We start from the raw sequence: 14,129 nt of genomic DNA, 5'->3' as shown, positions 1-14,129 counted from the left end.
GTCCGACTTTAGATTAGATCGCGACGCGGCAAGCTAGTCTCATTGTGGGTAGCTCATTAAATCCATGAGAGGCGTGCCGCCACCACTTCTCTCTCGATATTCATGTCACCGTTGTCACCACTCAATAACAAAAAATGTGAGCTATAGGCCCATCAGCAGGATGTCGAATTCAGATAACTGTCATCTTCTACTAGCCGAACAGTAAGTGGAGTATCTCTTATCGTTTGATTCCTACGCATCGTGATGAACATCAATCTGCAATTCGTTACGGTTCTCGTTACGCGATAACCGAGTGAGCGAATGAAAAACACACTACACTTGATCTGACACATTATTGCTCCTATTCAACGCCATACTTGTTCATGATTCCTCGTCCCAAGCTAATGTGTTGACATACAGACGTAATTCTTAAAATTTATGGATAAGCGTCAGAACGCGCGTTTTTCAGGCAACTAGGAGGATTTTTATTAGATCTGAAATGTCGGCATACTATTCTGTATGTATTACAGCTTCATTCGTAAGTCTCTATTTGGGGCTTTCGTTTGATTCTACGTTCCTTCAGCCATCAATAACCGACAAAGCGTGTCCTCCGTATCGTGTGCCGGAGATTGGAATGCTGGCAATAATTCCATCAATTTCCTTAAAGTCCTCATCTGTGAGGTGAACGCGAACCATATTCTCAACCAATCGCTTTTGTGAGGTAGTCCCTGGAATGGGAATAATAACAGGATTACCATTCCTCCCACTCTGCTGCTCAATCCAAGAAAGTGCAACTTGCCCAGATGTGCATCCTTTCTTTTCCGCCAGCTGTTCGATGGCTCTCACTAGCTTGATGTTTTCGTAGAATGTCTCGCCCTGGAAGCGTGGGATAGTCCTGCGAAAGTCTCCCTCCGGAATGTCCTCTGGTGTCCTGATTTGGCCAGTCAAAAAGCCTCTGCCCAGTGGTGAGTACGCAATAACGGGAATGTTATGCTCCTTGCAGGCAGCGAAGACCCCATTCGTGAGAGGGGCAGTATGAAAAAGCGAAAACTCAATCTCGCACGCGACGATGTTTGTGAACTTGGCTGCTTTCCGGACTGAAGTGGCATTTACTTCGGAGATGGCCACGCCTCCGATCTTGCCAGCATCAACATATCTCTTGATGTAGCTTAGGGAATCCTCGATCGGGACCTTGGGATCGACACGAGACGCCTCGAAGATGTCGATTTTCTTGTTGTCTAGAGTTTTCAGGCAGAACTCAATATCGGCAGTCAAGTCCTTCTCATTCGCTTGGGGTGCCAGGGTTTTCGGATCATTGCCGCCCTTGATTGACACGATGACCTTTTCAGCGTCTTCAGGATATTTATCGAAATATGCCTTGAGTAGATGTAGACTGTTACGCTCTGGTGGGCCATAGAAGACCCCTCCAACGAAGAAGTTTGCGCCGTGCTTATGAAATGCCTGATGCATAATCTCGATGGATTCTTCGAATGGAATCGGGGTCGGGCGCCAAGTCAAACCCATAAGACCAAACCCAGTTTTGCTGACTGGTTTTCCCACGAGTTGTTGCGACATTTTCTTGAAGATAATTCAATGTAAAGTCTTGAGTAAAATCGTTGATAATAGATTTTGGACGGTGAGGGCTGACGCTGTCTTTGTAGTTTATGATCGAGGTAGGGCAATAGTGAGAGACGCTGTTCTTGACAGGGCAGGCCGTTCTTCTTATATGGATGTACTAGTGGGAGTCTAACGCTGGAAGTTAGATTTCACTGCACGAACAACCTGAAGACTTCCAACTTATTCGGAGATAAGTAAAAGTGTGCACGTCACGGATTTAGCTCTAATCCATAGTTAGTTACTGGGGTTAGTCTGGATACGCATCCATTCTCACTGAAATCTGTCTTGGCGCTCGATGACCTAGCTATCCAAAGAAGCCCACTTCGGACTTGTGTATAACTTGTATATCCGGTGACTGCCACGTTGAGTACCCTCGGGACCCCCTGTCTACGTAAGTCTCGGTGAAACTCGACTGTATCCTCTTATTGCCTGATCTCCGGGTTTGTAATGATGGAGATATAGAATGCCACATGTCCGGAGCAGTTTATTTTTGAGCTAATGGTTGCTGGTGGTAGGTATAACATTGCTCAACATTGAGCAAGGGACATCAAAGCAAGCATACTATCACGAGTCCTCAGTCTCCTCAAATGAAGGTGGCCAATTCATCAAACTTGCAAGGCTGAATCTATACCTGTGATGATTGATGGATGTTGTGAAACGCATCTCTCGTACCATCGTGCTCAACTATACCTATGCGGTTCATACGTCATCATTTGCCCCTCCTGGCACGCGTACCAGCGGCATAAGGGAGTGAACAATCAGGCTTCAAGTGCTCGTCCATGACCCTTAAACCTCGTCTCCGCCTTCACAATCTACTCCCAACTCACAAGCAACCTGTCCAGAATTCTGCAAGAGCAATCTACGAGACAACAAGATCACTACACGCTTCACGACAACACAACATGCCTCTCGTCGTCCCCGGCCTCAACTCCAAGGACTCGTCCTCGAGCTCCGACTGGCAGACTAAGCTGATGGGCAAGAAGATTGGTGAAACCAGTAATGAGACTGTAGGTCTTCCTCCTTATCCGTAAACTTGAATATAAGGCTAACTTGTCCGTGTAGACTTTTGCAAAGAAAGACCTCCCGGAGACGCACCGAGTAGTCAAGGAGGGTGACATGATGACCATGGATCACAACCCTGACAGACTCAACATTCATGTTGGTGAAGACAACACGGTCAGAAAGGTCACACACGGTTAAGGCACAGGAACACGGTATATTGTCGAGGGGTAGTTATGGACAGGGATGGAAAGCCTTGCGGCGATTTCTTCTAAATACAACTTATGATAAGATCAGAAGAGGTGCCAATATGATAACGACTGTATGACAGAGAGTCCTCAAATAAAGAATCGCAATTCCTTGAACAGTACGCCTCTCCAACACCAACAGAGTATCTTTTACAGCCTTGACAAGAATCCCGGTAAAACCCTCGCCCTCAAAAGTGCACCTCGCCCCAATCGTTCTTTCCACCCCCGGGCGTCAATAACTCCAGCACAGCCAACATCTTCCTCAGACTCAACAAGACCGGAATCCCATGCTCAAACCCCATCAAAATCGTACACCGCACACTGATCGCAGTAAACCATTTACGCAAATACCTCTCGCTGTCCTGCGGCGCGTACTCGCCTCGGACGCTGTCGGCCTCGCCGAAGCCTGAATATGTACTGAGCGATGGCGATCGCGTTAGGAAGCGTGAACATGCGGCCCCAGCGACGAGCGTGATCCAGAAGAGCACGCCTGTCATCTTAGTGTCCATCCAGCACTCGTCGGCCGCATGCGACTTCTCTAGTGCCGCCTTCAGCTGTTCGAGAACGGCGTACGGCGACGTTTCGGTCTGCGCGCGATTGATGGACGTCATTGTGACGGCGGCGGAGATAGACGTGCGTTTGGCAATGGCGGTCGAGTAGACGAGTGCTGCGAGCCGGCAAGCCTCGTAAGTCCAGTCTTTATACGTAGCATGCCTGTTATCGTGAGCTGAAGGTCGGTTCTGGAGACGAGCGTGCAGGCGCTGCATGTGCATCTCGGGTTCAGAGAGGATGGCGCCGGGGAAGATGCTAATGCTACGGAAGGGGTGCGAGGCGTCGACGACGAGGTCAGTGAGTATTCGTGTTTCGTAGAGAATCGCCAGGGTGTGCGGGTGGCACCGGACTGCAATGGTGGTAAAATGGCCGTCCGATCGGGGGCAGTAAAGGGGGGATTCCGGGACTGGTTTAGTTGGGTCCGCGGTGGTGACTTGGAGACGGGCCATGCAGGTGGAGATAGTTTCTGGAGCTTGTGATTCTCGAAATATTGCTGATTGCATGAATACCCTGTTCACTTTCATGTAAGCTGGTGGTATTAGAAACAGAATGGAGATTGAAGCTCACATTGCAATGATCGCGGTCAGCTCCCTGAAGCCAAGTTTCATGAGACCACCACGGTGCGAGACCATCTGGAGTATGGCATCTTCATGCCATTGAATCGCTTCTCTACTACTTCCTTGGATGATTTCACCGCAGAGAACAGTCAGTGCCGCCTGAATTGTTGTATCGTGAGCAAATGTTGAAGGGTGAACTCGCCCTCTGATTAACTGGATACTCTCGTCTCTTAGCAGTCTCGTAGGTATGCTCTCATGGTGTAAGCCTCTCATAACATCTATATGAGTGGAGCTAAGGTATAATGTCGCAATATATCCGTGGGGAGTATGGCCTAGGTCACGTGTCCAAGTTGAGACCATGGCTTTACTTCCATAGAGAAATTTACAGTTGTACTTTAGTGCCTCATTGTTGACCTCTCGATGGCGACTCTTGACCATTGTGCCGAATGGATCTAAGGGTGGCCCCGTTGACGAACCCTCCAGAGTTCTGCGTTGGTAAGTCTCCGCCGTCCAGCTTGAAATATCCGCAGGAATGACCAGAGGCTGCTTAATATCAACAATGTCACATTTGGCGAATTTGGTGAGAAGAGCGGTATCGAATTGTGCTATCTTGTTGACATCTTCAAGAGACCCTGTAAGGTCGGGGCGTTTATTATGTTCTTGTTGATCCTCTGAAAGGTCCTCTTCTGATGACGAAGCTAGTGATTTCCGTTTACTCGGTTGTTTGAAGAGTTTCAACGCATATTCATTAGAAATTGCACCTCGAAGAGTATCGAACTGCTGGACTGGATTCTCCACCACATTCCCTTGTAGCTCGAGTGCCTGTACGGAGTCTCTACGTCGTTGGAGGGTGTTGGGCTCCGGCTGGTGCTTGTTGAGATAATCGACCATGACATGCCGTCGGATCTCGTTGAGCGACTGCTTGTCCTTGAACGTTTCAAGTGTACCTGTGGCTGTAACAAACTTCAGGCTGACATTTTGCACGCGAGATTTCGTTATTGAGCCATTGCTTGGCTTTCCCCCGAGCGTCGCTTGTTTTGGCACCAAATTTTCGAATTGAGTATCATGTGGATGGCGGGTTAGCGGGGTTTTAAGTGACTGCCTTACGGGCAAGACGGAACTAGTAGGTGAGGGTAAAGTAAAAGGAATATGCTGCTGAAGTGAGACTTTTTGTGGTGCTGATGTGTTTGATGCTCTGCGCGTGCGTGTGCGCTGACTTCGGGTGTAGCTTTGTGCCCGGGACGGCATAGTGAGATGGAAATAAGTCTTGAGCCGTCTCAATATGTAGAGCTCCTCGTGCTTGATCTGATCTCTTTCAATAAGGACGTAAGAGCAAAAGGCGGTGGATAGAAAATGACTGCCTTTGTGTTGTGCACAGCTGCAATCGGGCAGATTGGGGTCCGGTGTAGAGGCCGCACGCCGGATTATTCTTCTATCCGGGATTGATCTTTGCACTGCTTACTTAGGGTCGCAATCGATAGTGACTGTAGAAATAGACTGATGTGAGAAAAGCGACGTAGTACTCATCAAATAATCTATCACAAATCTCATAATGGTCTATGCTTTCACTGCCATCCAAATCGACCGGACTTGGCCGTATTGCATAGGGTCTGGCTTAGCGAGCTGCGCTCGGTGATTGGTTTGAGAGCACAAAAAGCGGTGTTTCGAGCCCATGTTCACAAGCAGCACAGAGCTAAAAGTCACTTAGTGTCCATGGGTTGGCGTCGTTGGCGTGGCCCATCCCGCGACCGTGGAGGTGGTTCGCCAGGCCCTGATTTGGCGTCTGACCGACGAACGAGTTGGCATTGGGATCGGCATTTCTGAACACTCTTTGATCCATGGATATGGACTGTTGGGGCCAAAGTGATATAAATATCATAGATATTGGAGCCTTGTTCTTGTACCAACATAAGACCTATATCTTGCACGCAATGCAGTCACTAGCGATGATTTATTGGCTCGCAGGCAGTAGACGTGGTTTCTTCGTACATATGGCTTCATCTACATAGCAACAGTGTTCTGAGTCTAGTAGGCGCCTACCATCATATTCCTCACAATGCTAGGATCGCCATGGCAATATGCAAGGGTTTCTCCTACGTGGCTGTCACTCCATCAGTCGTCTGCGTGGTTCGATTATGGCAGCGCAGTTCAAGTGTTCTCTATGTTCGTTACCAAGGCCATGGAACCAGGGCTCCCACTCCTCCCCGTGCTCGTGTCTGAAGCAGATCCATCCGCACTGTTTGGGAAGGAGAACTGTCTATCTAGGCGACCACTGCCATTTCTCTTTGGCCGAGGTCTGAGTACAAGACTAGCATTGAGATGTTCTCGACCAGTAAACGATTGAGCGCCTGCAGGGGGTGACGGTAGGTCTACAGACGCAAGAGCATCGCGTAATGTGGCTCCTGTTTCATCGAGGGCCATCAAGAAGCGAGCCAGTTCTTTGCAAAGCTCCCAGTCCTGCTCCTCTTTAGCTCGTCGGAGCAGTCTGACGGAGTGAAATGAGCTGGAACTAATCTCATCAAAGGTGTGCAGTACGAGTAGATATCCTCCTGCAGTCTTCAAGGACCCGTGTTGTAATGACTCTTCGAAGAGTTCCTGCGGGGGTGGAAGGTGATCGAAAAGGGTTCGCCAGGATCTGACTTCCGTCTTACGCGTACACTGCACCACGATGTCCAGGTACTGTGGGAATGACGACAGGAACGACAAAACGTTCGGTAACAAAGCATGCTCAGACTGAGATGGAGCATCAACCTCTTCATCAAGTACGTCGTGCAACAGGATCTCTAGGGCGTGAGGAAAGTAGGCAAGATGAGCATAATGATGTGACAGGTGCAAAGCCGCTGGAGAGTCGAAGTGTGATAGGTGGTGCCGCAAGAGAGGCGGTATGAAGAGGTGCGTCTGGCCGTGATCAGCACTAATACACCGTCGATCTCATCACATGAATAAGCGAGTGAGGCTGACTGGGGCTGGACTTACTCTAGTTGCGAAGCGAAGGAACGCAAAGGTACCATCTCGCCGCTGCACAAGGTCAGACTCTAGTCCAAATAAAATACCCTTGTTAAGGAGCGTTGAGAGAGGATAGAAGTCAACAGTAATTTTCACTGCTCCTGTCAGATCTCTACTTGTGTCCAGTGGAGCCGTGATCAGGACGTCTTGAATATCAATCCAAAGGCGAACATCGTGGCCATCAAAGAACCACAAAGAGTCACGAAGGTCGTGACCCTGGTACGTATGTATACCGCTCGTTGCGACCTCTGTTCCTGGGCTAGGAGGAAGACCTTCCTGCTCAACCACTGTGAAGGAAGGCTGGTCCCGCATCAGGGTGTAGTATTCGACATTTTGTGCCACTATACGCATCTCGTACTTCAATTCTCCGCTGTCAGTGGCAGCGGGCTGGAGCAAGACGAGTTTACCATCCACTAGAAACAGTATTGATGCCACAGAAACGTCTTGAGAAGGATCACCATTTTCTGTTCTATTATTAGCGGTACGAATGGCTCGGTTTGTTTGGTTGCTTACGGAGTTGATTTTCGGGCAGGATCCAGCTCAGAGCCCGAACCCTGGGAGGTGCACGTATAATACCATGCAGGGCTATTTGACCGACCTGGACTAGTTTTACCGATGAATTTGTGATATTAATGATGAAATGGTAAAGAATATTCTCGTAGGTGTAAACAAGTAAGGAGTCATCCCCCGACGGTGCAATCAGCACGATAGGTGCTGCCAACCTTTCGACCTGCACAGCGTTACTGTCGTCCAACGACGCTTCGCGAGAATATGTTCGAATCTAGACCAGAGTTAATCTTTATGTCCAGAATGCTTGTTACGTTGTACAAACCTCATGGGCTTCCGAGCTCTCAGTCGCTACTATCAGGACATGCTGGTGCCAACACATTCCACCTCTCACAGTGAACTCATTCTCTTTACTTGTGTCGTCGAATGTTTTCCATCGGCCACTGTTCACACTGTAGTGAGCGAGCCCTCTGCGGCCAGCGACAGCAACGTACCGACCGTCGGATGATATGACAGCGCTCCGAATTGGCCATTGATCGGCTAGATAAGCAGCGGGAACTTGGACGTGATGCCACAATGAAGTATCAGCAGATATCGCCGTCATGTCGGGGAGGTCATATCCACGGTAGATCATGAAGCCCGTATTCGTCTGGAGCAAGGACCGCGCAACATTGGCGGACGAAAAGCACCCTGCAACAGCGCTTCTAGCCATCTCTAGCATCCAGAGGCGATTGTCATTCGGACTGAGGAGCATAAGTTGTGACCCACCCCCAACCCAGAATCCGTCGCGTATGCCCAGGAGCCAACCTTCCTCGGTCTTCTCTGATAAAGCGCGATCGCTCGTGAAGCTGTTTGCCCCTGGCTTGCCGAAGACGCTCCACATCATCCATCCTTTCTCGTAGCCAGCGAAGATGCAATATCCATCAGGCGACCAGCTAAGGAAGGTCAATGCCCCCGTAGTTGACGAGCTTGCGCCGGGCATAAGTCTGTGCGATAGCGGGATATTGCCCGTGTAATCGCGCGCCGTGTAGACATAGATATATCCACACTTGCACCCGACAGCAATCAACGAAAACCTCGCGTTTATTGCAGCTTTGACCGCGATGTCGCCATCATTCTCAGGAACATGGAATGCATAGCCGTTGAAAAGGGAGCGCTTTTTGGTGTCATGTCCGTTTTCCGGCGATAGGCGCTGAACAGCAAAAGCCTTTCCTTCGTTCGTAACCCACGTCGAGAGGTTCATTGGGCGATCGTATACCATATCAGATATAGTGACCTTGTTACCTAGCCACTGCATTCGACTGAGCAGCTCGGTACTAGTCTGACTGCCAGCGTTATCAGGAGCCCAGCGAATGCATTGTATCGCTGCGGGTCTTTCCGTAGCAACAATCAGCTCTTCATCTAAGGCTAAAGCCTTTGCAATGCCTGCGTCGACTTTGATGACCATACGAAATCGCAGACTGATTTCACGAAGGCCCCCTCCTTCTCCTGGTCCAACCATGGATTCTGTATTACTACCAGCTTTGTAGCCAGATATACTGTGTCGCCTATTGTGAACGCTATTTAGGGGAAATTGAGGTTTATAGACTCTCGCAGTAGGGTCGGACGCTAGCGAGTACGTTATAAGGTAGCCTAGAGAGGTCTGAACGACGAAGATCGCGGAATCAGGACGTAAGAGTAGGTTGACATTTGGTCCATACGTTTTAAGAGACTGTTTTGATCGTAGAACAGATGCTAAAATTGCTGTAGGCTGTGTCCAGAGTGTCAGTGAAGCTTCGAATCGGCGATGAGTATGTCTTACTTTGGTCTGCCATATTGTGAGAGTCGAGTCTGTGATGGTGGAAAAGATATGTCCGTTACGTGTCACGCGCAGCCCAATAATCTCTCCAGCTATATCAGGCTCTCCGTTAACAGGGCTTCGTTCTGGTCCAGGGTGAACGGAGGGTTCAGACGCCTTTGTTGCGTCAATGTTCACGCTGCTAACATTGGTTTCCTCCACGGACGATTCTTTTTCTGAAGCATCTTCATGTTGGGTACTCAATCGATTAGTTCGTCCCGTCGATGAATGCTCTTCCAAGCCATCGTAGGAAGTGCGAATGTTTCGCTTTGATAGCTGCTGCTTGCTCGCGGCGTAAACGGACGGAGCGGAAATGGGCCAATAAGTCATGGCGCATTAGCACAATCGAAGGCAATGGTAGTTGTAATCCATGATCGAGCCACTGTGAGGCTTGTCGCGGGTAACGAGCACCTCTTGGCGCGATAAATGCTGAATTGAAAGAGCTGCGTTAGGAGCTGTTGGGTGACGAGAGCTGGAGATCCCTGAAGCCCTGGCCGAGGAGTACCTAATAGATGGGTGGTGGGGTCCTGAGCTTGATACCGAAAGGAGTAATAATCGTTTTTACGGACTGCCTTATTGATTAGTAGCGCATTTGCAGGGGTCTTTATGTGTCTCCTGGTATCAATACATAAATACAGTTTCCCATGACGCCTCGATCTATAGTGACTCGAGCTCTATATGTACCCATTAAAGTCATTACATTCGTCCAATCCCAGTATATACAAACGACAAAATCCTAGACTGACACACGCAAACGTAAGAGCTCTGCTGTTTACTTCACTTCATCACCTTATTACTGATACTTGTTTCGACGCCCGGCACCATTACGCCCCTTGCTACGCTGAGGCCTTGTTTTATATATTCTTCTTCATGCCCTTCTTCCTTCCCTTCACAGACGACATAGGGTGTTCGAATCCATTCGGCGATCCGTCGAAACGTTCGTTACCCGTTGAGATGACTTTGAGGCTGTTTCCCACTGCCACAATCACACTTCTTTTTCCTGCTCTTACGATAGGACCAGCTCTTGGGACTAGGAGTTCCTCCTCTTGAGTACTCAAAGATGCAGAAGGTAAGGCATTTGAAGCCAGGCTTCGTGTGTGGAACTCGCCGTTCATTGTTAGGGTCCATGCTCTCCACTCGTGGTTGTCATTACTTAGATCAGCTGTTGATAATCTTTTATTTGCGTTCCGTAGAGTACTATTGTTTTGCAAGCGTAGCCTTGTCGTCAAGGAGCCGTTCTGCGATGGAGCTGCTCTGGAGTCTTCTCTCTTGCTTGAGGTACTCATTGAAGACTCGCCAAATTTCGTGCGCTTCCCAACTCCCAATATGGATTGGACGCTGGTTGTCTCCCACACACCTGGGTTCTCAACCTGCATGCTACCTTTCTGAGCTCTTTCAAGGCCAAGGCAATTCTCAAGACGTCCATTTGAAGGTCCAAGACAGATGAAAGCTGATACTTCCTTTGCGGAATAGCTTTCCACTACGCAATTCTGATGTACTGAGTCTGTATAAACGATTGCGATTGAACGGACGCTCGTACCTGAGCATTGGCACTGACGACTAGCGGAATGCAATATGCGAACCGAGTCTCGGTGACAAGAGGCTAGTGGGAATGAATATACGATTTTAAGACCTGGCAACCTGAGCAAATCCACCTTTGATGGACCCACAGTGGCTACCATGTCGAGCTCGGGGAGGGGTATCACAGAACGCAGCTTCGAAGAAGCAACTGCCATGCCATTTAGTGGACGAATCGTCGGAACCACTTCAGTCTTCCAGACCCCATCTGAATGCCTGGAGCCTGCAACACTTCCGTCATGGAATGTAGTGACAATCACGTAGCCATCCTTTCGGTTTCCCACCATTGATGCTGATGTTGCATGTTTGTCGTGAATGCAATGAACAGCTACTTGGCCTCCGCGAAAATCGATATCATGCAACTGACCACCTGATGATACCAGTATGACCCTGGCCGACCCTGGATTTTCAAGGTCTAATGACATTAAAAAAATTGATACAGGCGCATGTCCTCGGAGATCGACCGATGCGATATTGCCCTTAAATAGTCGTTTATCGCGCATGCTATAGAAAGCAAGTTGGCCAAAGTCAGTGCAGAATACAGCCACAATACTATCTTCGTCAAAAGTGGCCAGAGCTACGGGCCAGATGATCTGGCGCGTCTTCGTGTCGATCTCTGTTGCTTTCGAGTATGAATTTGTTTGAGGCTCTGATAACCATATAGCAATAGATCTATCAAGGCTGACTGATATGACATCTGCTTTTGAGGATGCATAAATTCTAGCGATGTCGTAGGACTGAGGTGAGGGTAGAGTTTGAACTGAGAGTTGGTCTCCACCAGTCCCTGCGTGCGCCTGGTTTTCAGCGACCTCTTCCCATAACAGGTAATTCATGAGAAGTGTGGTCAAGGAGATCACGACCACGACGACAAGCCCGAAGGAAAAGAAATGCTTGTTAGCCAATTGGCGGAGTATCTCCAAGAGAGTCGGATACTTTTGTTTTGAGTGTTCGCGATCTGCGTGTTGCAAAAGTATATTCAGAGGCTCATAGACCCGAGCAATGAACTTATGAGCATTCGGCTTCACCATGTGCATAATCTCTTTAGCGGTGTCGTAGTCCTGCATTTCCATCCATGCACTAGGCGTCCGAGCTTGATTGATTGGAGGGGGTAGCATTGTGTTTCCTGCTTGAGTACCCTGGGGATATGTTCGTTTTAGATGCAGACTATCCCAAAGCAGTTGAAACCCAGTCTCACTGTTGAAGAAGTGTAGGTTCAATGCGAGCACGAAACAGACTGTTGCAGATGTGCCGGCTATCCGAGTACTGAAGGGCATGTTTCCGCTAGCCATGGCTTCAAACCAAGATATGCGGTGTGTTGAAGCATGATTATCCTGCTTTTTCGATTGATTGGCTCGATCTAGGAACTCCTGAAGTTCCATACGTCGTATGTCAACACTCAAAACAGCCGTAAAGAATGTCAAATGAAAGAAGAAGTCGAATATCAGTGCAATAGCTGCAAATGTACACAGGGCAGCAATGTCGGGATATACAACCCGCGAAATAAACCATAGAATGACGAGCATTTGGCCAGCGGATCCCAGGGCTAGAGGACCTACATCGCCAAGGGCATGAGCTATCCTTGACACCGTTTGCATCTCAGGAGGGTAAGCTATAACAGCATTTATCAGGCGAAACCTACAACGCCCGAGGGACATTAAAAACGTGTGCATTCATAACAAAGGAGGAGGAGACTTACCTGTTTTCGAGTCCAATCACTGAGACAACGAATGGATGAAACTCGCGAGGGATGCGACTAAGCTGGATCCCAAGCAGGCCGCAAATTGTCAAACTAGCAAGTATAGACACAGCCATCTAATATAGCTGTCAGTTTGAGGGTAATAGACGTCTGGTTGGGCTTATGAGCAGGTTACCTCTACGATGACTGTGAACAACAGTCCAAGTTTGCTTTTGACCGCTCTGAGCTTGCGCAGACTTATGATAACGTACAGTGCCGTGAGGAAGTACGCCAGAGAAATCGAAATATCCTCATTGAGGCTCATCGGTTGGAACTGGAATTCGTAGAGTTGACTCTGCGTCACTGTGGCACCTTCCGGATAGAACGTCCAATGATGGCCATGTGCCCGAACCAATGCTTCAGCCCTAGACTGCCATTCATCCCCAATGGCGAAGCCCAGACGGTCGAAGAGTGTTATTACCAAGGCATCGGCCGCTACAAGTCTGTTTCGAATGAAAGATTTCCCCGCAAAGACTGTCGAAGGACGAAGCGTGATGTTCCAATGTGAGCGGGAGAATAAGCCGTTGTTCAGCTTGTTGATCAACTCCTCGGTGGTTTCAGCTCTCGATATCGTGCAATTTGCGAACATCAAGGGCGAATGAAATCCCCATTGATGATTTGTAGTACCGGACGATAAGTTGCAAGGGTATGGTGACACCGACAAGGTCTGTGGATCCACTGCTGCATCACTCGCAGCGTCATCTACAGGATGCCATAGCTTTTCTCCAAATCCTTGACCTATCATAATATCCTGTATAATAGTGGCATCGCGAAATATCGCCGGCTCCAGCGCTTGCATATAACCCCCATGTATCCATATGGGTCGCATTTCAACATCTGCGCGTGTCTCCGGATTGCCTTCGTATTGCCGGGCGGATGTCCAGACATGGCGGGGGAGACTGTGAGGAGTGTGTGCGGAACTACCATAAAGGAAGAAGGCTGGATAGCACAGAGATACTCCTACAGCCGTGGATAGCAACAATGAGAGAAGCCAATGTCGAGAAGTGCGAGTCCCATGGCTCACGAATGCTCGTCGAAGTGGGTGATCAGTCGGCAGCTTGGGGGGCTCGGTGGTGCTATGAAACACGTATGAACGATATGTTATCTGGAGATATGGAGTGCTATCGACTTACCCACGGAATGGGTACAGAAGGTACCAAATCATTTGGCGGGGGTAAAAGATTGCTTGTAGGAACTCATGGAGACGTCAATTGCGCGGCGGAGCGGGTGGTATGAAAGCTATCGAGAGCTGGAAGAACGGACAAAGCAGGGCGTCCGGTAGATGATGTCGCGTAAGAGTATTTTGCGTTCGTAGAGTCAGCGAAGACATCGGCAAGTCGACTTATAGGCCCTTGACTTTCACTCGGGATGGTGGTTGTCGAATCCCATACTCGCAGCGAGGGCCAGCCGAGAAGCTTGCTACTGTGCAAAGATGCCCGCAATTGGGCACGGGCTAGCAAGGATCTGGATACATGGGCTACCCGCTTCCTTGAAGTGGGGCGCAGATCTATTGT

The 14,129-nt window shown here is 49.1% G+C and overlaps 5 protein-coding genes across 5 annotated transcripts; 1 reads left to right on the top strand and 4 right to left on the bottom strand.

Annotated features, from left to right (window-relative positions):
* Positions 1-445: 445 nt before the first annotated feature.
* On the bottom strand, positions 446-1,989 carry EJ05DRAFT_530421 (aldo/keto reductase-like protein). Its single transcript, XM_033748973.1, has 2 exons — positions 1,871-1,989; positions 446-1,819 (listed from the first exon to the last, which is right to left on the bottom strand). The coding sequence occupies exon 2, from the start codon at positions 1,552-1,554 to the stop codon at positions 559-561; it is 996 nt and encodes a 331-aa protein (XP_033604485.1). The 5' UTR covers positions 1,555-1,819; positions 1,871-1,989; the 3' UTR covers positions 446-558.
* Positions 1,952-2,796, top strand: EJ05DRAFT_507628 (uncharacterized protein; the record flags this gene model as incomplete). Its single annotated transcript, XM_033747943.1, has 2 exons — positions 1,952-2,603; positions 2,659-2,796. The coding sequence occupies exons 1-2, from the start codon at positions 2,376-2,378 to the stop codon at positions 2,794-2,796; spliced, it is 366 nt and encodes a 121-aa protein (XP_033604484.1). The 5' UTR covers positions 1,952-2,375.
* Positions 2,797-3,031: 235 nt separating this feature from the next.
* Positions 3,032-5,200, bottom strand: EJ05DRAFT_482832 (uncharacterized protein; the record flags this gene model as incomplete). The annotated part of the gene is made up of 2 exons (XM_033745209.1): positions 3,032-3,905; positions 3,963-5,200. The coding sequence occupies 2 exons, from the start codon at positions 5,198-5,200 to the stop codon at positions 3,032-3,034; spliced, it is 2,112 nt and encodes a 703-aa protein (XP_033604483.1).
* Positions 5,201-6,100: 900 nt separating this feature from the next.
* Positions 6,101-9,632, bottom strand: EJ05DRAFT_434124 (RIC1-domain-containing protein; the record flags this gene model as incomplete). Its single annotated transcript, XM_033741634.1, has 5 exons — positions 6,101-6,850; positions 6,929-7,422; positions 7,472-7,739; positions 7,791-9,215; positions 9,267-9,632. The coding sequence occupies 5 exons, from the start codon at positions 9,630-9,632 to the stop codon at positions 6,101-6,103; spliced, it is 3,303 nt and encodes a 1,100-aa protein (XP_033604482.1).
* Positions 9,633-9,912: 280 nt separating this feature from the next.
* On the bottom strand, positions 9,913-14,006 carry EJ05DRAFT_472964 (uncharacterized protein). Its single transcript, XM_033743288.1, has 4 exons — positions 13,749-14,006; positions 12,752-13,691; positions 12,577-12,692; positions 9,913-12,515 (listed from the first exon to the last, which is right to left on the bottom strand). Exons 1-4 carry the CDS (start codon positions 13,778-13,780, stop codon positions 10,157-10,159), a joined length of 3,447 nt encoding a protein of 1,148 aa, XP_033604481.1. The 5' UTR covers positions 13,781-14,006; the 3' UTR covers positions 9,913-10,156.
* Positions 14,007-14,129: the final 123 nt, after the last annotated feature.

The sequence above is a fragment of the Pseudovirgaria hyperparasitica genome (assembly GCF_010093815.1).
Source record: "Pseudovirgaria hyperparasitica strain CBS 121739 unplaced genomic scaffold EJ05scaffold_2, whole genome shotgun sequence".
Lineage (NCBI taxonomy): Eukaryota > Fungi > Ascomycota > Dothideomycetes > Acrospermales > Acrospermaceae > Pseudovirgaria > Pseudovirgaria hyperparasitica.
Note: the sequence above shows the minus strand (reverse complement) of the source record. Positions and strands in the feature narration are given on the sequence as shown.